Here is a 27,097-nt window from a genome sequence, read left to right on the forward strand (position 1 = left end):
AAATACTGCACTCCTGATTTGTCTATAACTTCACAAGTAACTTTCTTTCATAGAAATTTCTTTCTGCTTACAGCCACGTGTGGACTTTCTTCAGTTGATGATTAACTCTCAGAATTCCAAAGAAACAGACAATCATAAAGGTAACCAAGGAGAGCTTCAGAGGGGCCACAGTGGGGAGATGCAGAGGTAGGGGGCAGTTCTGAAAACGTGCAGGAAGTTTTCTACGTAGGTGGAAATTTCTGCCAAATTGAAGAAAGACACTTGTGCAGAAAGAAAGATTAGACTGTGATACTTCCTGGAAGTTTGCAGGCACAACTTTGTTCAGAGATCGAAGGACAGTCAGTTATGATGTGGATTACTTACAGCTGAACCTCTGGGGAGCTTGGTTCCGATATCAGTTCTCAGACTCCTCCAGACCCACCAAGTCAGAACCTCTGCCTGGAAATTTGCATCAAGGCTTCATCCCTGCATTCATCAGGGGGCACATTGCCCCATTGTTGGTGACCTCAAGTTGGAACACTTTTAAACTTGTGTTCACCAGCTTACTCTACTGTAAAGTGTATTTTTTTCCCCTTTGTTATTAACACGTAACTTCTGGGAGAAGCCTTTGAGACTATAAACATTCTGTTCCTCTTCGAATTGTCACCCACTGGTTTTATCATTCATGGATAGTTTTTGACTGAAACTGTTGTTGCTATGATGATTACAACATGATGCCTTTCTTTTTTTTCCCTAAACCTGAGGCAGACTTTTTTAAAAATATAAATTTATTTTATTTTTAATATAAATTTTATTTATTTTAATTGGAGGCTAATTACTTTACAATATTGTATTGGTTTTGCCATACATCAACATGAATCCGCCACGGGTATACACGTGTTCCCCATCCTGAACCCCTCTCCCACCTCCCTCCCCATACCATCCCTCTGGGTCATCCCAGTGCACCAGCCGCAAGTATCCTGTATCATGCATCGAACCTGAACTGGTAATTCGTTTCATGTATGATATTATACATGTTTCAATGTCATTCTCCCAAATCATCCCACCCTCTCCCTCTCCCACAGAGTCCAAAAGACTGTTCTATACATCTGTGTCTCTTGCTGTCTCGCATACAGGGTTATCATTACCATCTTTATTTATTTTAATTGGAGGCTAATTACTTTACAATATTGTATTGGTTTTGCAATACATCAACACATGATGCCTTTCAAAACCCATCATTCTTCTGTGTTTATGAGCTGATATTCTTTCATAGGGAGAGCTCTCCATTCTCCCCCAATCATTTATTTATTTATATCAGGATAATCTCATGTATAACTAACTTACTCTCTCACATCACTCTTCAATTTGATTTTCAAATTATCAGGTTTGTCCACTGGAGCCCTTTCAAGTGGGCTCCTATATATATTTTACTTTTTTTCTCCTTAGACATTTTTTAGGCTATTTTTTTTAGCAGAAATTTAAAAAGCATAATTGAGTGAAGAATAGAGAGTTTACCAAAATACATTCTGCCCCCACCTACATATAGCCTTCCTCAATATCAGAAGTCCATACTGGAGTGATACACTTGTTACAATCAATGAACCTATACTGATACATTATTATCACCCAAAGACAATAGTTTCCACCTGGGTTCAATCTTGGTATTGTACATTCTATGGCTTTTGATAAATGTATAATGATGTGTGTCTACCACTGTGGTATACAGAGTATCCTGTATCCTTTTCATTTATCATTTTCCAAGAACCTCACTTCCTAATGCAAGGCACTCCAGCTTTCTCTTCTATTTCCCCTGGAATAAGCCATTTCGTAAGAAGTTCTGGTTCTATTTAGTGAGAAAAGGTATTTAGAACCCAAAATTTGGGTTCTAGAAATGCTCATTGCTTCTAGGGTTTCTTTGCTTCCAGATCCTCTCAGTGGACAACTGTCAGAACATCAAATATTTTTATACTTATGTTAAATAAAAAAAGATTTCTGTATCTACCACAAATCACTGATATAAACATGCTCTCTCTCTGTCAAACAAAAAGACCCTGGTGTGTTTTAATTCTATGACATGAATACTCCTATATGATTAATCTGAAGCTATAAATGGATTGATAACCATCTCACAAAATAATGAATTTTGTAAAATTAGTTCTTCAAAGCAGGGATAAACTGCATCCCATTCTCAGTATGTCTATACCTGTTTATATGCCTACTTATATCTGTCTTGGAGAAGGCAATGGCAACCCACTCCAGCACTCTTGCATGGGATTTTCCAGGGAGTGACTGAGTGACTTTCACTTTCATGCATCGGAGAAGGAAATGGCAACCCACTCCAGTGTTCTTGCCTGGAGAATCCAGGGACGGTGGAGCCTGGTAGGCTGCCGTCTATGGGGTCGCACAGGGTCGGACATGACTGAAGCGACTTAGCAGCAATAGCAGCAGCATATCTATCTATTATTATCATCTAATATTTTTCTAAGTACATGATTCAATACAACTTTCTGTGATGAAGGAAATATTGTGTATCTGTTCTGTTCAATATAGTAATCATTAGGCATAAGTGTCTGTTGAGGACTTGACATGTGACGAGTGCCACTGAAACCTGAATACCAAATTGTATTTAATTTTAATCAATTAAAATTTGAAAAATGATATATTAGCACAACTCTAAATTTTGAGTATTATGTGGTTTATGCTCACTGGAGAAAGAATTTGAGGGTTGAATTTATTGATAATAGCATCACAGATATCATCACTAGGGAATTAGAACTTTGTAGATCTTTATTGCACTCATTTTGTACTGCTTTTATTGCTAATTGCTTGTTTGGGGCAGGTACTATGTTGAGTTGAGTGCTCTAAGTAACAAAGATCCTACTTCAGTCCCATCAAATAGCTGAGAGCCTGAGCATGTTTGGTCTCTCGGGAAAAAATAAAAATGGAGACCAGTGTATAATCACAGGGCTGTTTGATAAGAATAAAGAAGAGCAGAAAGAGGGGGTGTATACTGAGAGGATGACCTTCAGGCCAGAGTTGAATCAGCATTGCTAATTCTACTCCCTGGACCTAATTTTTCTATATTTCACACTGACCTATGTCCTTATAGGCACACATTCTTTCTATTTTAATGAAATGATTAGACTAGGATCATCACAACTCTTCAAGTTTTTTGTTGATTTCTGTAGCTTCTATACATATCTCGATCCTCCCCTTGAAGACTTGTGCCCCAGGTCTTGTATTACCTGATGACTCTCAAGGACATAATTCATGCCTCTCAGGCTACATTGTGCACATACATCTCCATATCTCTTGAAAGTTCATGTGGGTTGTTTCCGTAGTTCTAGGTTTTTGGGATTTGAGACACTGAATTTGTATTAAGCTTCTAGATCCTGCTCATGCTGCTGGTCCGTGGACCACTCTTTGAGTAGCAAGAGTTTAACTGTAGCCCAATATTGTATGTACTCTATGTTCCTGGAAACAAGTTTTGATAAAATATAATTTAATTTCCCTACCATGTAGCCTTAGTACTGTAAATCTCTCAAAAAAACAAAATCAAACTGTACGTTAAGTGGAATAATTTAAAATATTCTAGAAGGGAATGCTACTCCATTTTACTTGGAGCTATAGTTCTTTTACAGTTCTCTAAGGGACACATTGACTAGATTTTAGACAGAAATGCCATCTCTTGAAATTACCCAGCTGTGTTGGTGGGGCTATGGTATTGCCAGGAACAGAGGGCCAAGAATAGTAGAGACTTGGGAAAAACTCAATTAAAACAGTTCTTGGCTTTTTCTTGGCAGACACAGAGTGGAAATTGCTGTTTGATTCTGAATTACTTTTACATGATTCCCCTAGGGGTTTGGGAATTACACTGGAATGTCTCATCATCTAAACTGTGATTTTTACATTGCCATGCTTTACCTAAAATGTCTCGACTTTCTTTTTAGCTCTCTCTGACCAAGAACTCATGGCCCAAAGTGTTATCTTTATTTTTGCTGGCTATGAGACCACTAGCAATACGCTTTCCTTCCTTTTGTATATTTTGGCCACTCACCCTGATGTCCAGCAGAAGCTGCAGGAGGAGATTGATGCGACTTTCCCCAATAAGGTGAGTGATGATACCCAGAGAGGGGGAAGGTGAAGCCTTAGCATGATTGTCTTCTCTCTACTTCTTACGAGGTTTTTGCCCAAAGCATAAGCATCAAATCATTTACCTCCTTTCCCAGGTGGTGCAGTGGAAAAGAATCCAATCCTCCTGCCAGTGCAGGAAATGCAGGTTCAATACCTGCATTGGGAAGATGCCCTGGAGTAGGAAATGGCAACCCACTCCAGTATTCTTGCCTGGGAAATCCATGGACAGAGGAGCCTGTTCAGGCTACAGTTCATGGGATTACAAAGAGTTGGAGAAGACTAAGCAATTGAGCACCACACATTTAGGAAGGATGTATAGCATACAAAACAAAGGGAGAGAACATAAGTACTTCATGCTACTCACAGCGATATAAGTATTTTGAAAAAAGTGTTGGTCCAGCGGTATCAGTTATCAGAATAATTCCAGCTAAAATTCACTGAACTTCAGTGGCATCACTTGTTACTCTGGTGTCTGCATTTGTTGTTGTTCAGTTGCTAAGTCATTTTGGACTATTTGTGACTCCATGGACTGCAGCATGCCAGGCCTCCCTGTTCCTCACTATCTCCTAGAGTTTGCCCAAGTTTATGGTGTCTGCACAGTTACCTATTGATGTTGGCTGGACTTGCTGTGGTCTGTGCATTGGCTGATCTCAGCTGCCCTTAGCTAAGTGGTTGGATGGACTCAACTCCACACATGCTCCTCACGTGTCTCAATCTCCACATGTCTGTTTCTTGAGGCAGTTGTAGATGTCATGAGCAAGAGGCCTAATCCCATGGATGACTTTCAGAACTCTGCTAGCATTACACTTAGTGAATATTCCACGGGTCAGGTTGAGCCGACTGACCAACCTGAGTCAGAATGGGAGGGCATCGCAGAGTTAATGGTGAAGGGAATGGACAGAGGAAATGGTGGAGAATTGGGACCATTAATTTAGTCTGCTGCCCAGTGTAAACTTTAGACTAGGTGAAGCCTGCTATGCAAGAAAGGATATATGGTAGGAAACGGAGGACACGAGTATGAGACCTCACTGGTTTTGGACAAGTCTTATGACCTTTCAGAATCCTAGGTCCTTCAAATACTTTGTAGGGCCTGCATAAATTAGAGATGATATTTATTCTCTGGTAAACCCCATATTGGGATTCTCTTGAGAACAAGAAGATTGAATGGTCACTAACAGACTGAGGTTACCTATGGCGTTACATTCTCTCCTTTTTATAAGAATACTTACAATAACACATTGGCTAATAACACTAATACTTCTTACTATATATGTCTGTTCTAAATACTTTCTATTTATTAATGTGTTTAATTTTTGAGAAATTATTAGTCAGGAGAGGTAGGATATTCCTCAGTAATGGACAAGCCCTGGAATCTCAGGGGCTTTCATAGCAAAGGTTTACTTCAATCTATGTCTACAGATTCAGCATGGATTGTTAGTGGAGGATGGAGTGGACAGCTCTGCTTCACAGAGTTGTGAAGGAAAACCGACTCAGAGCTTCCACCATCTTGTAGCTGCCTAATCTGGAACATGAGACCTTGTTGTCATCTGTGGAATATGGAACTCGAGAGTTGCTTTCCAGGGTTCAAATGATTTGTCTCTGAACTGACATAATCACCTCACAGCCTGTTGGCTGATTTGGCCTTAACTTCAAGTGGGATGGGGAAAATGGGGCCAACATGGATGCTGGGTGAGCAGTGAGTGTCTCTGCCACACAACCCTCTGGAGGGTCAGCTCCATCTGTCTCCATGTAACATATGAGAAACCTGAGCTACAGGGAGATGAACTACTTCCAGGCACTAGTCGTGTACGTGGTGCTGATCTAGTCAAGCTGTGATCCGGGGTGTTGGCTCCTGAGCCACTCTTACCCTCTACAATGTTTCCCCTTAACTATAACCCCATGTGACAGCCACGTATCACCCCCACAGGTCTCAGATCTCAGCCCAAACTGGAGTTCTTTGTGGTGTGTGGAGAGCTGGCCCCTGGGGCTTGAGTGGCTTGTTGAGACTTTCAGACCTTAGGGTCACACCCACAGGGACAACAGGAGACTCTTCTAGCAGCAGAGGGTGGGGTTCTGATCCTCTTGTAACTTCCCTGCATCTGAAATTGTGTTCTCATTCATTTGCGGATTTGATTTAGAAATGAACTCGTTTCTCCCAAAGTTATTTATAGAGTTTTCATATATTGTTTCTGAACTGTACATGTATAATGAAGAGAATGAGCAGTCAAGAGTATTCATCTAAGAACCTTCATGTTGAATAGGGTATTTGCTCTGTTACACATCTTTGTACAGAAGTATGGCCTCATTTTAAAAAGAAATGGTGACTTGGCCTTTTTCACTTAAGAGTAAGGGTCCTAGTCTGTTGGTCATGTTTGTTCTCATGAGAGAGAAAATACACTCCCTGATAACCTCTGGTGTTTCACACTGTTTAGACGATTGTCCCAATTTTCTTCTTTTGTCATAACTACTGTACAGTCAACGGGCATTGAGAGGTCAAAGGACATGACAGTAATGTCTATAGATACTAAGGTCCTTTACCAATTTAAATTATTCCCTGGAGTTCCTAACATTTCAATAGGCCTACATAGATGGAGTTGAAGGTTGATCTGATATCTTAATTTATCAAAATCTATTTCTTTCTTCCCAGGTGCCTCCGACCTACGATGTCCTGGCACGGATGGAGTATCTTGACATGGTGGTGAATGAGACTCTCAGAATGTTTCCAATCGCTGTTAGACTTGAGAGGCTCTGTAAGAAGGATGTGGAAATCCATGGGGTGTCCATTCCCAAAGGGACAGCGGTGACGGTGCCAATCTTTGTGCTTCACAGAGACCCACAGCTCTGGCCAGAGCCTGAGGAGTTCCGTCCTGAAAGGTACAAGACCCCAGGGAAGGGGACCCTCCTGATCCAGTTGCTCAGAGTGTATTCTGGCGACTCTCATTATGGGTGACAAATATGTGACTCTACAATCATTTTATTTTACATCTTTTCATTGTTAAATGTACTTCTTATTCCAAGAATGATATTATTTGATTAAAAACTTTACCAACTGTAAACAAAAAAAAAAAAAAAAGAGAGAGAGAGAGAGAGAGATTTAGTTGTTCATTTCTAAAACCTTAAGCTTTGTTGTTGTTTGGTCACTAAGTTGTTTCCGACTCTTTGTGACCTCATGAACTGTAGCCCACCAGTCTCCTCTGTCCGTGGGATTTCCCAGGCAAGGAGACTGGAGTGGGTTGCTATTTTCTTCTCCAGGGGATATTCCCAACCGGGGATCGAACCCACATCTCCTGCATTGGCAGGTGGATACTTGATCACTGAGCCACTAGAGAAGCCCGATACCTTAAGATAGGCCTCATTAATAGTGCAATGTAAGTCCTGAGGATATTTTTCTATGCATATACAGATTGTTAAAGCTTAGAATGGCATTACATATAGTGTGATTTTTTTTCAGTTGCTTACTATATTTAACAGTAAACTATAAATGGCATTCTGTGTTTTTAAAATATATATATGTATATAATTGTTGCATCTGCTATAATTTATTTAACAGCTATATTACTTTAGGTATATTGTTTTTTTTTTCTTAAGTCTTTCTGTCTGTTCTCCTTAGCTCTTTGAATTCATCACTAACATTCCCACATTTTCATTTCTTTAAACATTGGCTGCTGTTTCCTCCATTATTATTTTGGGACTGTAGGCTGAAGACCTAGTGGTCTCATCCCAGGTGGTTCCAGCAGCCTCAGTGAGGAGGGAGGAGACATAGGTGGCCTGGTTCTGTCTGTGGCTGTAGACCTGGGCCAGCTCCCTTTTGCCTCCATGTTTTTTGACCTTCCAAAGAGAAGTCCTCTGCTCTCTAGACATCTAGACAGCCCCGTTGGAGAGGTTAAGCATCGTCTTCTGGGAATTCAGAGCCAGGTTCTTGTTTGGACACAGATTGGATCTGAAAATGGATGATGCTCTCCCATTTATTTTATGGTGAGCAAAATTTGGATTGAACATTTTAGGGCACTGTCTTGGATCTAGACTTTTATGAGCTCCTGACTATAAGCTCCCTGATGGCAGGGACTGTGTTTCATTCACCCTTTTGTCCCTAGTACTAGCATAACCTGTACACTTAGCATTGTTGAAAGAAGAGTCAGAGTCCACCAAGTCCTCTGTTCTGGACCAGGGAACCTCTGTGTCTCCCTCAAGCTCAGCAACTTCAGCTTCCCCTCCTGCAGTACCAGGAACGTAAAACAAGAGACAACTCACTGTACTTCCCTTTGATTCACTCAGCTGTCAAGCAGAGAGTTAGTGCTCACCTGTGTGTGTCAGGGTCTGGGCCAGGAAGTGAGAAATCCAAATGTTAAAGCCGATTATAAAGAGTTTTTAACATATACACAGTATAGTTTATAGTTACAGGTTATATGAATTGTTTTTAATGTATCAGTATGTGTCCATTCCCTGCTTAACAGCCTTCCACCCAGCACTCAGATGCTGCCCTTTGACTAATTTCCCATGTAGACACAGTCACATTGTCTGTATTCTTCCAGAATATTTTCCATAATAGGACTGTTTAAAATATACACAACCATAATGCCATTATCACTTCTCCAAATACAAATTTGAGGAGTCAAATTTGAATAAAGCAGAGGTCTAGCCATTATGGACTTTCTCGGTTTGTGGAACAGATAGACAAAAAAAATCAGTGATTGTGCCAGAGTATTGTAGAGTCATATGCCCTCATGAATCTACTGACCTCAGCAACCTCTCTGTGTGGGAGAAAGAGACATACCCACACAAGAGGAAGCAAAGGGGAAACAACAGAAAACTAACAATTTAAATATTCAAAGATGTTTCTGCTGCTTCCTTCATCTCTGAGCACGTGACCAGTATAAGTGTTCATGGAGGCAGGAACCCACTCTTCCTGCATTCAGTCTCATTTCCTAACTGCCTTTCAGAGCATGAGCATCTCACCACCCTGAATGTAAATTCATGTTTAAAGATACATTTTCTTTAAACAGCTTTCATCTTATTTTCTCACCCAGACTGAAAGCTCCTGTAGGATCCGGGGAATGGGAAGGCTTTGGGGCTTACCTTTCTCACAGCAAAATCACCACAGCAGGATTCAGTCCTCCACCCACAGGAGTCTCCCTTATGCTACTGGTTGAGGGTTTAAGTTAAAACTTCAGACCTGAAGCTTTTGTGATTTTTCTGTTTCATTCACTTGTTTCATCTACTGTTGTGGATTCAGGTTCAGTAAGAAGAACAAGGACAGCATAAATCCTTATGTATACCTGCCTTTTGGAACTGGACCCCGAAATTGCATTGGCATGAGGTTTGCCATCATGAATATGAAACTTGCTATTGTCAGAGTCCTGCAGAACTTCTCCTTCAAACCTTGTAAAGAAACACAGGTTAGCAGTTAACTATCTGCATAAATAATGTTTTATTGGGAATTTTTAAACCAAGATGTATTTCTGTGTGTCTATAAGATTGTATCTACAAGACTTATCCCTGCAGGGCTAAGTCTGTGGCTTCATAAAGACCCAACTATAAAGGTCATCTAGAGTCAAGGCAGTTAGCACACCATGACTATACAAAGTCAGTGAACTTGAGCAACTTTTAAAATTTGGTTTGATGTCCACTAGAAGGAAGGAAAATGTTGTACAAAGTCGTGAGAGCAGTGATGACATGTCATGACTTTTCAGTGATGCCCTTCTCCACGGGAACTTACAGAAACTCTTCTGACAGTGACTCTCAGCCACTATTTTTATAAAGAAATTACTGGGGAGCAATATCCCGGTGCTGAGGTCATATCAGACTCTCTAAAACAATTCCCCCATAGTGTAGTGTCGAGGGCACCCCCACTGATCCTTCTGTGCAGCCACAGTGATCCCTGAGTGAAAGCATTTCTGCTGGATGGGAAGGGCTCCCACAGCCTCTCACCTGCCAGGGATCCTGCTGCCATCCAGCTGGGCTCCCTTTGCATTCTCAGAATGACTGTATGTCCTCCCTGTCTACCCTTCCCATCTACAGTCCATCCTCCTCCTTTGAGTTCCAGTTCAGTCCCGAGCCCCTCCATGCAGCCTGCCCATCCAGGCCAAAGCCCACTCTCCCCTCTGCTGTGTTTACAGGTGCCACAGGCTGGCGTCATGGGTCCTACCACCTAACTATACTCTGTCCCTGAACCAGCCAGCTTGGTTCTTGTTTCCTTTGTACCTAAGAAGGTCTTTAACTCTGTCCCCTCATTTTATTCCTTCCATAAACGCCCAGTGGTGCCTTGATGTTATCAGGCAACTGTTTAAGGAGTGACTTGCAGTTGATTAGAGCTCTTGGACACAAATATGGAACAATTTGAACTTTAAAAATTTAACAGATGTCATTTGTGTGCTTGCTTGTTTTATGTGTCTGTGTGTCTATCTGCAGGGAAAATGCATGCCGTTTGAAAAAAACAATTTGTTACAGTTATAGAAAGACCTGAAATCACTCTCTGAGGAGCACACAGAACAGTTGGCATTGATTCATCTCAAGCATGGCCCTAAAATAATGTTTATTTCTAGGAGTCATACATTTAATAAGCAGCTCCTCCCTTTGAGTAGCTTTCTCAGGAAAGAGGGAGGAGGATAAAGATGTTTCCATTTTACTTGCAGGCATTTGTGTGGGTGTCCTGTAAGTGTGTACACACAGGGGACTCAGCCCTGAGAGAAATGGGGCCTCAGGCACCCCTGGGAAGGGCAGATGCCCCCCTGCCAGCTCCATCCTGTCCTCCATGGGCTGGGGCTTCTCCCTCCACAGCTCCTTGCTTGTCCTACAGTCAACTGAGGTTAGAAGGTCACTCTGTTGGTTCCCCCAACCCAGAAGGAGTGACTGGGTGAGAACAGGGCTAAAAATCTCAGACAAACCACTGTAGGTCTTCAGAAGTTCACCATTTGCCCTGCACTTGGAACCAGGGGGTGTTTAAAAAAACAGGCAAAATGCTTCATAGGCATAGTGCTCAATTGATATTTTGTGCAGTTTTTGCTTTCACTATCCAGTTTTGACATAACTTACAGAGTAAATATAGAGAATCAAAGATAAAGAGGGGAAACTGGGTGAAAGTGATCGAAAGGTACAAACTTCTGGTTATAGATAAATAAGTATTAGAACTATTGTGTAAAACATGATGATTATAGTTGACATTTTTATATAGTAGAAGAGAGTAGATCCTAAAAGTTCTCATGAGAGGAAAACAGTATTTTTTCTTTTTCTATCTCTTATGAGTTGATGGATGTTAATTACAGTTACTGTGGTAGTAATTTCACATATATGTAAGTCAAATGTTTATACTGTTGATCATTTATATCTCAGTAAAAGAGGAATTAAAACAATTTTTTAAGGTGAATAGTAAGGGAGTACTAGAAATGACTTTAGGAGAAGGCAATGGCATCCCACTCCAGTACTCTTGCCTGGAAAATCCTATGGACGGAGGAGCTTGGTAGGCTGCAGTCCATGGGGTCGCTAAGAGTCGGACACGACTGAGGGACTTCACTTTCACCTTTCACTTTCATGCACTGGAGAAGTAAATGGCAACCCACTCCAGTGTTCTTGCCTGGAGAATCCCAGGGGCAGGGGAGCCTGGTGGGCTGCCATCTATGGGGTTGCACAGAGTCGGACATGACTGAAGTGACTTAGCAGCAGCAGAACTGACTTTATGCCCATGTATTTTATAGCAAGCTAAATAGACCAATTTTCTGAAAGTCATAAAGTGTTAAAGTTTAATCAAGGAAACATTGACAGCCTGTCTGTCCCTATAGCTGTTAAACACATTGAATTTCAGTTTAAAAAAATCAGAGATACACGATGTATAGCTTGTATATTGTTGTAAAGCACTGTTGTCTGAAATGCATCTTGTCTACTTTGCTTCTGTTGTTGGCGGTGCTTCATTCATTGGTTCTCTTAACTGTTGCAGATCCCCTTGAAGATAAACAGTCAAGGACTTATAAGACCGGAAAAACCCATTTTTCTGAAGGTTGTGCTCAGAGATGAGACCATAAGTGGAGCTTGACTTCTCTTAAGGACCTGGGCTTTGTTCTTCACGGAGCTGTGTCCCACAATTTCAGGGGACTTGATTCACTTTGTGATAAAACTCAGAAATAAAGACGGGCTTCATCTATTGTACTTGCTGGATGACTAGAGTATCTGCACATTCGTTTAGCTTTCTCAGTGTCTGTGTGGTGTTATATATTCTGTAATATGGAAGAGGTGACTAATGAGGGCCAGATACGTACACTCAGCTTATCTGATTCTCAAAGGACCATCTCCACCCACCCCCAGTTAGTAACATCTACTCCTCCAGAGCACTGATCAAGAAAGAAAGTGTCTCAACAGTTTTATCAGCAAATTAATGAAAACAAGAATTATTGTGGTGACTAAAGTTCTGACATATTTTAATAAATCACAGGTTTTATTTTATATATTTCAAACTAAATATTCTATTGAGGAACTCTAAACCTCTCTTTACAAAAGTATTATCTGATACCATCCTGCAGTTTAGGGTAATATGTACATCTAAATCAGGGATAAGCTGTGACTAAACACTTGGCCATCACAATTCCTGGTGGGTGGGGCCTTTTTCAAAACTGCTGTTTGTTATATTACATAGGTAAGAATTAATCCACAGTGTTTTGCCCATTTCTTAGAAAGTATGAAAGTGAAAGTTGCTCAGTCATATCCCACTCTTGTGACCCATGGACTATACAGTTCATGGAATTCTCCAGGCCAGAACACTGGAGTGGGTAGCCTTTCCCTTCTCTAGGGGATCTTCCCAAGCCAGGGATCAATCCCAGGTCTCCTGCATTGTAGGTGGAATCTTAACCAGCTGAGCCATAAGGAAGCTCAAGAATACTGGATTGGGTAGCCTATCTGTTCTCCAGCAGATCTTCCTGACTCAGGAGTTGAACTGGGCTTCCCTCATAGCTCAGTCGGTAAAGAATCTGCCTGCAATGCAGGAGACCTGGGTTCGATTCCTGGGTTGGGAAGATCCCCTGGAGAAGGAAATGGCAACCCACTCTAGTCTTCTCGCCTGGAAAATCCCATGGACAGAGGAGCCTGGCAGGCTACAGACCATGGGATCGCAAGATTCGGACACGACTCAGTGACTAAACCACCACCTCCTGCATTGCAGGTGGATTCTTTACCAACTGAGCTATGTTTCATGGTTTAAATCTACTTTTTGGGGGTACATATTTTATATAACAACAGACACACATATAATTATGTTATTAGTTTTAATTAAAATTTTTCATCTCATCTTCCTTAATATTTCTTGAAGACAGGAAACAGGTTTTCTTGAAGTGTCTTTGTATTCCACCCTCAATTCCCAACTGTCTTAACATAATGAACATGGAGTAAAAGATGGTTGATTGGTCAGTTGATTGGGGAGAAAGCCTACAGTCACTGGTCAGTTTCAGTTGATATCAGAAGCTGCACACAGCCCTTCCTTTCCCTTTTCTGCCCCTCCCATCCACAACCCCTTCCTTGCTAGGGATTTCCTGGATAGTCCAGTCCTAAAGCCATTGGGGGAGCACAGAAGGCAGACAGCCTTACCCTTCAGGGTCTGGGCAGGGAAGAGGGGCTCAGTGGCTCCAAGTTGGAGATTGAGGAGGGACGGTGTCCACAGAACAGCAGCCCAACCTGGGTATGGGTGTCCAGGCAAGGAGCAAAGAGTGTCTGCTCAGAAGGGTGGCCTGGCCAGGGCATCCAGAGCCTAAACAGGGTGTGGAGAACCACGGAGGGTGAGGGGTATATCAGGAGTGGAATGAGACTGAGTGTAGTAGCTACACCAAGGGAGATTTATTAAGCAAGTAAACATATTATGGATAATGGAAGACACATTTTTCCCTGTTAGAGAAGGGAGTCCCTGGTCCGGGAAAGGGGAAACCAGAAGAAACCCCGTGGAGTCAGAGATTGGAACTACATGTATCAGTGAACATCCTGCTTTTCCTTGTAGACAGATGACAGCTAGTTAGTTGGATGATGCACTACAGATAGATAGCTGATATAGATAGATAGATGACAGATTTAGATAGGTAACATGTGCCTGTGTGGTGGGTGGGGAATCTGCAGCGGGAGTCCTACTCAGGGCTCCAAGCTCATACAGCTGGACAGACCCCCTGCCCCAATTAGAATCCATGAAATAATGTCTTGAACATTTAAACTCAGTGGCTCCTCACATAATAAGTGGAAAAGGAGACATTTAAACATAATTAGAAGGAAAAAGGTAAAGATTCAGAGTTAGCAAACTCCCAGCCTTTTATTATTTTTCAACAACAACTTGAACTCATGCCTGCTCTTGGTAACAAACAACACAGTCCATAACTTGTGGTTTTTCTATTATGTTTGCCCTTTTTGGCGACTACTTGAACTCATGAGCTCATGTGAGTGAACATTTCTAGAGAGTTTGCTGAGGGTCAGGTGTATGATGGGCGAGGTCACATGTTTTCTTTTCCCAGTGACACCAGGACTCTGATCACAGGTTCAGGCCCCAAGAGCCTCAGGTCATGGATCAGGGTCTGGTCTGATCCAGCCTCATATAGGAAGGGAAAGATATAATCATTATTTATTTATTTATTTATTTTAATTGGAGGCTAATTACTTTTTAATATTGTAGTGATTTTTGCCACTACATGAATGAATGACATGAATCAGCCATGGGTGTACATGTGTTCCCCATCTTGAACCCCCCTCCCACCTGCCTCTCCATCCCATCCCTGAAGGTCATCCCAGTGCACCAGCCCTGAGCACCCTGCCTCATGCATTGAACGTGGACTGGTGATCTATTTCACATATGATAATATACATGTTTCAATGCTATTTTTTCAAATCATCCCACCCTGCCTTCTCCCAGAGTCCAACAGTTTGTTCTTTACATTGGTGTCTCTTTTGCTATCTTGCATATAGGGTCATCATTACCATCTTTCTAAATTCCATATATATGCGTTAGTACACTGTATTTGGTGTTTTTCTTTCTGGCTTACTTCTCTCTGTATAATAGGCTCCAGTTTCATCCACCTCATTAGAACTGATTCAGATACATTCTTTTTAATAGCTGAGTAATATTCCATTCTGTATATGGAATGGAATATACAGCTTTCTTAGGACTAACACCCAAAAATATGTCCTTTTCATTATAGGGGACTGGAATGCTAAAGTAGGAAGTCATGAAACACCTGGAGTAACAGGCAAATTTGGCCTTGGAATAAGGAATGAAGCAGGGCAAAGACTAATAGAGTTTTGCCAAGAAAATGCACTGGTCATAGCAAACACCCTCTTCCAACAACACAAGAGAAGACTCTACACGTGGACATTGCCAGATGGTCTACACCGAAATCAGATTGACTATATTTTATGCAGCCAAAGATGGAGAAGCTCTATACAGTCAACAAAAACAAGACCAGGAGCTGACTGTGGCTCAGATCATGAACTCCTTATTGCCAAATTCAGACTTAAATTGAGGAAAATAGGGAAAACCGCTAGACCATTCAGGTATGACCTAAATCAAATCCCTTATGATTATACAGTGGAAGTGAGAAATAGATTTAAGGGCCTAGATCTGATAGAGTGCCTGATGAACTATGGAATGAGGTTTGTGACATTGTACAGGAAACATGGATCAAGACCATCCCCGTGGAAAAGAAATGCAAAAAAGCAAAATGGCAGTCTGGGGAGGCCTTACAAATAGCTGTGAAAAGAAGAGAGGCAAAAAGCAAAGAGAACAGGGAAGATATAAGCATCTGAATGCAGAGTTCCAAAGAATAGCAAGAAGAGATAAGAAAGCCTTCCTCAGCCATCAGTGCAAAGAAATAGAGGAAAAGAACAGAATGGGAAAGACTAGAGATCTCTTCAAGAAAATTAGAGATACCAAGGGAACATTTCATGCAAAGATGGGCTCGATAAAAGACAGAAATGGTCTGGACCTAACAGAAGCAGAAGATATTAAGAAGAGGTGGCAAGAATACACAGAAGAACTGTACAAAAAAGATCTTCACGACCCAGATAATCACGATGGTGTGATCACTAATCTAGAGCCAGACATCTTGGAATGTGAAGTCAAGTGGGCCTTAGAAAGCATCACTATGAACAAAGCTAGTGGAGGTGATGGAATTCCAGTTGAGCTATTTCAAATCCTGAAAGATGATGATGTGAAAGTGCTGCACTTAATATGCCAGCACATTTGGAAAACTCAGCAGTGGCCACAGGACTGGAAAAGGTCAGTTTTCATTCCAATCCCAAAGAAAGGCAATGCCAAAGAATGCTCAGACTACTGCACAATTGGACTCATCTCACACGCTAGTAAAGTAATGCTCAAAATTCTCCAAGCCAGGCTTCAGCAATACGTGAACCGTGAACTTCCTGATGTTCAAGCTGGTTTTAGAAAAGGCAGAGGAACCAGAGATCAAATTGCCAACATCCACTGGATCATGGAAAAAGCAAGAGAGTTCCAGAAAAACATCTACTTCTGCATTGACTATGCCAAAGCCTTTGACTGTGTGGATCACAATAAACTGTGGAAAATTCTTCAACAGATGGGAATACCAGACCACCTGACCTGCCTCTTGAGAAACCTATATGCAGGTCAGGAAGAAACAGTTAGAACTGGACATGGAACAACGGACTGGTTCCAAATAGGAAAAGGAGTACGTCAAGGCTGTATATTGTCACCCAGCTTATTTAACTTATATGCAGAGTACATAATGAGAAACGCTGGATTGGAAGAAACACAAGCTGGAATCAAGACTGCTGGGAGAAATATCAGATGCAGATGACACCACCCTTATGGCAGAAAGTGAAGAGGAGCTAAAAAGCCTCTTGATGAAAGTGAAAGAGGAGAGTGAAAAAGTTGGCTTAAAGCTCAACATTCAGAAAACGAAGATCATGGCATCTGGTCCCATCACTTCATGGGAAATAGGTGGGGAAACAGTGGAAACAGTGCCAGACTTTATTTTGGGAGGCTCCAAAATCACTGCAGATGGTGATTGCAGCCATGAAATTAAAAGACGCTTACTCCTTGGAAGAAAAGTTATGACTAACCTAGATAGCATATTCAAAAGCAGAGACATTACTTTGCTGACTAAGGTCCGTCTAGTCAAGGCTATGGTTTTTCCAGTGGTCATGTATGGATGTGAGAGTTGGACTGTGAAGAAGGCTGAACGCCGAAGAATTGATGCTTTTGAACTGTGGTGTTGGAGAAGACTCTTGAGAGTCCCTTGGACTGCAAGAAGATCCAGCCAGTCCATCTGAAGGAGATCAACCCTGGGATTTCTTTGGAAGGGATGATGCTAAAGCTGAAACTCCAGTACTTTGGCCACCTCATGCGAAGAGTTGACTCATTGGAAACGAGTCTGATGCTGGGAGGGATAGGGGGCAGGAAGAGAAGGGGACGACCGAGGATGAGATGGCTGGATGGCATCACCGACTCAATGGACGTGAGTCTGAGTGAACTCCGGGAGTTGGTGATGGACAGGGAGGCCTGGCGTGCTGCGATTCATGGGGTTGCAAAGAGCCGGACACGACTGAGTGACTGAACTGAACTATGCATTCATCTGCTGATGGGCATCTAGGTTGCTTCCATGTCCTGGCTATTGTAAACAGTGCTGTGATGAACAATAGGGTACACGTGTCTCTTTCAATTCTGGTTTCCTTGGTGTCTATGCCCAGCAGTGGGATTGCTGGGTCATATGGGCAGTTCTATTCCAGTTTTTTAAAGAATCTCCATGCTGTTCTGTGGCTATACTAGTTTGCATTCCCACCAACAGTGTAAGAGGGTTCCCTTTTCTTTGCATCCTCTCCAGCATTTATTGTTTCTAGACTTTGTGATAGCAGACATTCTGACTGGTGTGAATTGGTACCTCATTGTGGTTTTGATTTGCATTTTTCTGATAATGAGTGATATTGAGTATCTTTTCATGTGTTTGTTAGCCATCTGTATGTCTTCTTTGGAGAAATGTCTGTTTAGGTCTTTGGCCCATTCTTTGATTGGGTCGTTTATTTTTCTGGAATTGAGCTGCAGGAGCTGCTTGTATATTTTTGAGATTAATTCTTTGTCAGTTGCTTCATTTGCTATTATTTCCTCCCATTCTGATGGCTATCTTTCACCTTGCTTATAGCTTCCTTCGTTGTGCAAAAGCTTTTAAGTTTAAGTACATCCCATTTGTTTATTTTTGCTTTTATTACCATTACTCTGGGAGGTGGGTCGTAGAGGATCCTGCTGTGATTTATGTCAGAGAGTGTTTTGCCTATGTTTTCCTTTAGGAGTTTTATAGTTTCTGGTCTTACGTTTAGATCTTTAATCTATTTTGAGTTTATTTTTGTGTATGGTGTTAGAAAATGTTCTAGTTTCATTCTTTTACAAGTGGTTGACCAGCTTTCCCAGCACCACTTGTTAAAGAGATTATCTCTTCTCCCTTGTATATTCTTGCCTTCTTTGTCAAAGATAAGGTGTCCATAGGTGCGTGGATTTATCTCTGGGCCTTCTATTTTGTTCCATTGATCTATTTTTCTGACTTTGTGCCAGTACCATACTGTTTTGATGACTGTAGCTTTGTAGTATAGTCCGAAGTCTGGCAGGTTGATTCCTCCACTTCCATTCTTCTTTCTCAAGATTGCTTTGTCTATTCGAGATTTCCATACAAATTGTGAAATTGTTGATTCTAGTTCTCTGAAAAATACTCTTGGTAGCTTGATAAGGATTTCCTTGAATCTATAGATTGCTTTGGGTAGTATACTCATTTTCACTATATTGATTCTTTTTTTAAAATTAAATTTTTTATTTTAATAAAATAAAAGGAGGCTAATTACTTTACAATATTGTATTGGTTTTGCCATACATCAACATGAATCCACCACAGGTATACACATGTTCCTCATCCTGAACCCCCTTCCCTCCTCCCTCCCCGTACCATCCCTCTGGGTTGTCTCAGTGCACCAGCCCCAAGCACCCAGTATCATGCATCAAACCTGGACTGCCAATTCATTTCGTATATGATATTATACATGTTTCATTGCCATTCTCCTAAATCATCCCACCCTCGCCCTCTCCCACAGAGTCCAAAAGATTGTTCTGTACATCTGTGTCTCTTTTGCTGTCTCGCATACAGGGTTATCGTTACCATCTTTCTAAATTCCATAGATATGTATTAGTATACTGTATTGGTGTTTTTCTTTATGGCTTACTTCACTCTGTATAATAGGCTCCAGTTTCATCCACCTCATTAGAACTGATTCAAATGTATTCTTTTTAATAGCTGAGTGATACTCTATTGTGTATAGGTACCACAGCTTTCTTATCCATTAATCTGCTGATGGACATCTAGGTTGCTTCCATGTCCTGGCTATTGTAAACAGTGCTGTGATGAACATTGGGGTACACGTATCTCTTTCAATTCTGGTTTCCTGGGTGTGTATGCCCAGCAGTGGGATTGCTGGGTCATAAGGCAGTTCTCGTATTGGTTTTTTTTTTTTTTTGATCCATGAACGTGGTATATTTCTCCATCTATTCGTGTCATCTTTGATTTCTTTCATCAGTGTTTTATAGTTTTCTATATATAGGTCTTTTGTTTATTTTGGTAGATTTATTCCTAAGTATTTTATTCTTTTTGTTGCAATGGTTGATGGAATTGTTTTCTTGATTTCTCTTTCTGTTCTCTCATTGTTAGGGTATAGGAATGCAAGGGATTTCTCTGCATTAATTTTATATCCTGCAACTTTACTATATTCATTGATTAGCTCTAGTAATTTTCTGATGAAGTCTTTAGGGTTTTCTATGTAGAGAATCATGTCATCCGCAAACAGAGTTTTACTTCTTCTTTTCCAATCTGAATTCCTTTCTATTTCTTTTTCTTCCCTGATTGCTGTGGCTAAAACTTCCAAAACTATGTTGAATAGTAGTGGTGAGAGTGGGCACCTTTGTCTTGTTCCTGATTTTAGGGGAAATGCTTTGAATTTTTCACCATTGAGGATAATGTTTGTTGTGGGTTTATCATATATGGCCTTTATTATGTTGAGGTTTGTTCCTTCTATGCCTTCTTTCTAGAGGGTTTTTTTTTTTTAATCATAAGTGGATGTTGAATTTTGTCAAAGGCTTTTTCCACATCTATTGAGAAAATCATATGGTTTTTATCTTTCAATTTGTTAATGTGGTGTATCACATTGATTGATTTGCAAATGTTGAAGAATCCTTGCATCCCTGGGATAAAGCCCACTTGGTCATGATGTATGATCTTTTAAATATGTTATTGGATTCTGTTTGCTAGAATTTTGTTAAGGATTTTTGTATCTATGTTCATCAGAGATATTGGCCTGTAGTTTTCTTTTTTTGTGGCATCTTTGTCTGGTTTTGGTATTAGGGTGATGGTGGCCTCATAGAATGAGTTTGGAAGTTTACCTTCCTCTGCAATTTTCTGGAAGAGTTTGAGTAGGATAGGTGTTAGCTCTTCTCTAAATTTCTGGTAGAATTCAGCTGTGAAGCCATCTGGTCCTGGGCTTTTGTTTGTTGGAAGATTTCTGAATATGGTTTTGATTTCCATGCTTGTGGTGGGTCTGTTAAGATTTTCTATTTCTTCCTGGTTCAGTTTTGGAAAGTTGTACTTTTCTAAGAATTTGTCCATTTCTTCCAAGTTGGAAAGACATAATTATTAACCCTCATTCTACATATCAGGTAACTGAGGCTGAGCAGGTTTAAATAATCCACCTAAGGCCTGCACATCAGTCACATACTATGGATGCCTTCTAGGCAGCTGTGTACACACTAGAGAGAATAGGTATCCTGGAGCCCAGAAGAGCCTCCAGGACCTGGTGGACAGGTTCCCAACTATACCCTTTGCTTGCCCTCTCCACTTCTGGCAAATTCTCATAGATTATTAACTAACAGTGGAAGCACAAAGTCAAAATCCCAGAAATTTTACTACATCACAACCACTGGGATGGTTATTTTTTTTTAAAAGTAAAACAAAAGAGGATGTAGAGGAACAGTTTGGCAGCCTCTCAGGTCATTGAGCATAGAATTACCAGCAATTGCCCTCCTGGGTAGATGTCTAAGAGAACTGAACAAAATTTGTCAAGCAAAGATATACACCTGCATGTTCATAACACCACTATTCACATAGCTAAAGGGTAGAAATAAGGCAAACCATGGTTGAATGGATAAACAGATTGTGATGTATCCATACAATAGTTGCTTTTTCAGTCATCAAAGATGTGAAATACTAATACAGGGTACAAGAGAGATTAACTTTTATTTAACTTTTAAAATGCATAAATGAAAGAATTCACACACAAGAGACCACACATTACATGATTGCATTTATATAAAACATTTGGAAGAGGCAAATCCATGAAGTCAGAATGTACATGAGTGGTGGCCAGGGGCTGGGAGAGGACAGAGTGGGGAGGAGCTGCTTATGGACTCAGGAGTGCACTCTGGTGGAATGGGAGTGTGCTGGAACTAGAGGAGGTGGTGGCACGACACTCTGAATGTGCTAAATGGCCCTGAATGGTTGATGTTATGCCATGTCAGTGTGACCTCAATAAATGTTTTTAATCTCACGACTGTACCCTAATGAATTCAAGACAGGTCACTGTAATATCAGAAAGCCATGTGGCTTTTTTTCCCAGATGTCCTGCACATCCTTCAGGTCCCTGCTGAGCTGTCCAGGCTGGAACCTTGATCCTAGAATTATAGGATCCCTAACTTGGCCTGTAATCTGATCACTTCATTATTAGCAGTAATAAAATTTGGTTGATTTAGACACTGTGTTTTGCAACCAACAAATAAACATACTCAGCAATGATAATGATAAGATGAACAATTCTCACAGCCTAGAATGCCCTCTCACCTTCTCTCCTTAGGCAAATTTTGCTCTGTCCCTGGCACTTCAAGTAATGTCACCTCCTCTGGGAAGCCACCCATCCCTACAGAGGGTCTGGATTCCACTCCTCTCCGCTTTTACCATCCTCCCAATGCCTTTGGAGGTGTCTGCATGCATGGAGCACCCCACTTAGGTAAGTGCCCTTTGTAACAGTCTTGTTCACACTTTGTCCCCATAGTGCTTCTTCATAGCTCCAGACACAGCAAAGACCAGTTCAGACTGATACACAGGGCATATGACCATGCAGATAACTGTGCGCCCAATCAGAATAGGGTATCTGCCGGGGTCCAGCCCTGGTGGATCCAGGGTAATTCGAAGCGGGGACAGAGTCGGCGATTGATTTAGAGAGAGATAAGGAAAGAATGTTGTAGATAAGAAAATAGAGGAGAGAAAGAGGCTGATATTCCTTGGTTTACATAGAAACCCAATAAAACCCCCAGACAAGGAGTTTGCTCTGTTCACAGAGGCCACAGGTACTCTCCCGGTCTATCAAGGGAGTGAAGATGCAGAACGTCTTCCTGTTCAGGTCCTAGAAACGCGGGCAGATAAGTGAACGCAGGGAGCCTCTATGCTCCAAGGGATCAGCCTGAAAAAGAGAGGGAGGGAAAATGATTGACGCGGGGTGACCAAGCTTCTTTGAGCAAGGCCCGTTACTTTTATTTTCAAAAAGACTTTTATACCTTTCCCACAAATGATGTTGTGTACATTATCTTCTGGCCTTGGAGGCCTGTGAAACATTTTATGACCCTCTTTTGATGAAGGCTGCTCAACCAGAAAACTTATTTTCCCTTGAAGTGTTTTTTCTTTATATTTCTAATCTACGTTAGCCTCAGAAAGTATCAAACAGAGTTACATTTTCACAAAGCAAAGGTTCAGCGAGTTAAAACAAAGAGCCAATTAGCTCAAAGGTCCGATGTAGTTAGTTTCAAGGCTACACTTGTTTTTCTTACATTCTAACTATGTTAACAAATGTACTCCCAGGTGCACAGTGGATCAGGAATATGGGAACTTGGCAGCAAGCATTGGCTCAACAGTGAAATCTTACACCAGCACTATTCTAACAGCTTTTAACTCTTTGAAAGGCTCTATGTTTTAGGCTTTCCATGCCTCTCACAGTTGGGGGTCTGTAAACAATCACATGCGTAGTTGTAAAAGTCCGGGTAAGGCAAGTTAGAGAGACATCAGAGGGGTTTGAGCTGAAACACTCCTTTTATATGCAGGAGACTGTTAACTGGAACTCTAAGTTAACCTTTTCCAGAGAAAGGTGGTCGGGGATAGGCCCCCTGTAATGTCAGAAGAATAGGTGTAAAGCATAATGCAGTAAGGCAGGCAGACTCTGGTTTTGGGGGTAGATGCTTGAGAAAGCCCAGGGGGGTTTCCTCGAGGCCTGATCTCGCCTTTGTGTTTTGTCAGGCCCCTTTCCTCATGACCTTTGCCATGGGCGGGATTCCCCACGCTGGCTCCCGGCAGGTATCTTGTGTTGGAGTCCAGTTGTGGGCTTGAATTGGCTGGGCTAGGCCCCTGGAAAAAGTCACTTGACTTGGCAGGCACATGGTGACTTATCTACTTAGAAATCTCTTGGAACTGCATGCAGTAATGAGGATTTGTTTATTTTCTGGGGATTTGGTTTATTTTTTCCATCTGATTATCACAGGACCTGATGTTGTAACCAAAGTTGAAGAATTCAGCATTTGAACCTAGTTGATCTCAGTTGAATGAACCCACTGAATGAACCCATGTTGGTCAGTTCAAACAGCCTCAAATGGTCAAAAATATTTAATTTATTCAGTGATGTTTTCAATTGTTCACCTGGGATCTGCAAGCTGGATTTCTGACAAAAACAAGTAATGACATTCTTTTTGTTTCCAGCATAACATTAATTGATGGGAGTTTATATACTTAAAGAGTGTTACAACTTTTGAAAAGGCTGTATGTGCTTGTGGTAAAATAGCATAAGCAGATAATGCTTTTATACTATGAATGATGTTTTGTTAGGTGATTTTGGTAGATACTTTTATCACATTAAGGAAATTCCTTGCTATAGTAGTTTGCATTCTTCTTCTGTCATAAATGATATATTGAATATTAACAAATGCATTTTCTGAAGCTATTGGGATGATAAGACTTTTTTCTTTTAATCAATTAACCTGATAACTAATATTTATATTAATTCTCTGTTAACCACCCTTGAGTTCCAGGGTAAAAGCCAACTTGGTCATGGTGTATCATTGTTGCTGGACTTGACTGGCTTTGTTTTGCTCAGGTAAGTGAGTGAGACTGTCTCATGAGTGAGACTGAAATTTCAGTCTCATGAGTGAGACTGAAATGCACTCTTTCTTTCTTGTCCCATTTTTGTCCTATTTGGATCAAGTTCATACTGTCCTCATAGAGTGAGCTGGGCATGGTTGGACTGATTTTATGTGACAACTCAGAATCTTAGCTTCACCTCTGTGAGGGCATCCTCTCAGCTGCCTGCCAATGGCTCTGCCTGCTAGCACTTATGCCCCATTTAACCCCCTCCCACTGGTGAGGCTGGGATAGGTGACTTGCTCCTAATGAGTAGAATATTAATTGGGTGCCCCCTCTCACTCCCTCACTCTAGGGGAAGCGACTGCCATGTTGTGAGCTGCTCTGTGGAGAGACCCGGTGGCAGAGATCTGAGGGACTTCTGGGCCACAGCCAGTGAGGAACTGAATCCTCGAGCTTGTGAGGATCTGAACCCTGCCAGACCACCTGGAGGACCTGAAAGTGGGTCCTTCCCCAGGTGAGACTTTGGATGAGAGGCAGCCCAGCCTGATAGCAGGAGAGAGCTTGAGACAGAGATACCCAGGTAAGCCACACCTGGACTCAGCCCAAGGAGCTGTGACACAGTCAATGCTTGTTGTTTCAAGGGGTTGAATAATCTGCTAAACAGCATAGAGAACTAGTGTACATGCCCTGGTCTCTGGCCCTGCCACACCACAGGGGCCATCTTTATACGGATTCCAACTGAATTTGTGCAGTGAAGCCTGACTGTGACTCTCGACTTAGCAATTCTTCTGTAATACAGAAGTTTTGGAGAATTACTTTTCTGTGGGAGGAACATTTTCCCAAAGGGAGAGGGAAACCAGTGGATACCCTCTTCCTCCTTCCTTCCCTTGGATGGGCTGCATCTTCTGAGTGGTCATATGGCCTCTCAGAAGATGGTCAGTTGATCAAAGATTTGGTTACTTTTGACAAGAAGTGTTGACCAGGTTGGTTAATGAATCTTGTATTGATTCTCCTTTCTTGCTTTGTTCCTATTTTCCTTCACTCTTCCTCCCCTGGATCAAATTCCCCAGAAGATAGTAGCATGGAAGCCTGCATTTCAGGCTCTCCTTTCTTGGGAAAGCAGGCTAAGATATACGTGTTCCTTGAAGGTTACCATAAAACTATCTGGATGTGATTTTTCTTTGTGGGAAGGTAACTTCCACTTATTTTTAAAGGAGTTCTGGGACTATTTAACTTTATGTATCTGTTTGGCTGGTGTTGGTCAATTATGTTTCCCTAGGAGCCAAACTATTGTTTTTAATGTTTCAACTAATATTTTTTACAATTCTTAGCAACAATTGAATTAATAGATAAGATTTTTCTTGAGTTTTACTTCAACCTATCAATTTCAGGTATTCAGGTGGGCCCAGCCATATGTAGTTTTTAACATTCCCCTGCATTTGAATTATAATGAATCTCATGGTCTGATAGTCACTATGTTTCTACATGAGAACTGGGATCATGTAGAAGTGGGACCCTCCCCACCACCTACCTGTTAAGGACAAGGGTCAGTGGGGAAGATGGTGCCCTGGCTGACTCCCAGAGGAAGTCCAGGAATTCACCAGATGGAAAATGGATTGGATCCATTCCAGATGGAAGAACAGTTGTGCAGACTCAAAAAAACCCGTCATGTGAGGAGGTTGGGTATGGCACATCATACCATTTTCTTAAAACATCATGTTTACACTGGACGTGGACTGAGATAAGACTGTAGAAGTCAGCTGTGGCCAGATGCACACGGATTTTTTTCACCTTTTATTTATTAATTTACTTTTAAATTATTTTAAGAAACTGAGTTCTAATTAACATTGTTTCTGATCAGTCACTCAGTCATGTCTGACTCCTTACAACCTCATGAACTGCCGAACGCCAGACTTCCCTGTCCATCATGAACTCCTGGAGCTTGCTCAAACTTATGTCCATTTAGTCGGTGATGCCATCGAACCATCTCATCCTCTGTCACCCACTTCTCCTCCTGCCTTCAATCTTTCCCAGCATTAGGGTATTTTCTAATGAGTCAACCCTTCTTATCAGGTGGCCAAAGTGTTGGGGCTTCAATTTCACTGTCAGTCCTTCCAATGAATATTGAGGGTTCATTTCCTTTATTATTGACTGGTTTGATCTCTTCATAGTCCAAGGGACTCTCAGGAGTCTTCTCTAGCACCACAATTGAAAAGGATCAATTCTTTCATACACAACTACTGGAAAAACCATAGCTTTGACTATATGGACCTTTGTTGGCAAAGTAATGTCTATGCTTTTTAATACACTGTCTAGTTTATCATAGCTCTTCTTCCAAGAAGCAACCATCTTTTAATTTCATATCTGCAGTCACCATGTGCCGTGATTTTGGAGCCCAAGAAAATAAAGTCTGCCACTGTTTCCATTGTTTCCCCATCTATTAACATATAATGTTGTGTTTGTTTCAGGCATACAGAAAACAAATAGGTGGTTGCCACAGGGTTTGCCAGAGGGTTGAGGGACAAAGAAAATAGGTGAAGGGAATTAAGAGGTACCAACTTCCATACATGTTTTATTAGTTTCAGGTATACAACATAGTGATTCCATATTGTAATACATTACAATTTCATCACCTCAGTAAGACCAGCAAGCATCTGTCACCATGTACATTTGTGACTGTATTATTGACTATATTCCCTATGTGAACATTACATCCTAGTGACTTATGTATTTTCGATCTGGAAGTTTGTACCTCTAATTCTGTTTACATATTTGGTCTATGAATATTTATTAGAAGGATTGATGCTGAAGCTGAAGCTCCAATAGTTTGTCCACCTAATTCAATG

At 41.3% G+C, this 27,097-nt stretch overlaps 2 protein-coding genes across 2 annotated transcripts in view; both read left to right on the top strand.

Moving 5' to 3' along the window:
• The window catches only part of LOC128043211 (cytochrome P450 3A24), a 43,155-nt gene extending 31,013 nt beyond the window's left edge, over positions 1 to 12,142 (top strand). Inside the window, exons 9-13 of the mRNA XM_052635497.1 lie at positions 74 to 140; positions 3,933 to 4,093; positions 6,764 to 6,990; positions 9,350 to 9,512; positions 12,047 to 12,142. Coding sequence (XP_052491457.1) covers positions 74 to 140; positions 3,933 to 4,093; positions 6,764 to 6,990; positions 9,350 to 9,512; positions 12,047 to 12,142 — 714 coding nt within the window. The remainder of the gene's footprint in view (positions 1 to 73; positions 141 to 3,932; positions 4,094 to 6,763; positions 6,991 to 9,349; positions 9,513 to 12,046) is intronic.
• ZSCAN25 (zinc finger and SCAN domain containing 25) overlaps positions 1 to 27,097 on the top strand; it is a 430,575-nt gene that overhangs the window by 94,448 nt on the left and 309,030 nt on the right. The window lies entirely within an intron of this gene.

The sequence above is a fragment of the Budorcas taxicolor genome, chromosome 2, assembly GCF_023091745.1.
Source record: "Budorcas taxicolor isolate Tak-1 chromosome 2, Takin1.1, whole genome shotgun sequence".
In the NCBI taxonomy this organism is placed as follows: Eukaryota; Metazoa; Chordata; class Mammalia; order Artiodactyla; family Bovidae; genus Budorcas; species Budorcas taxicolor.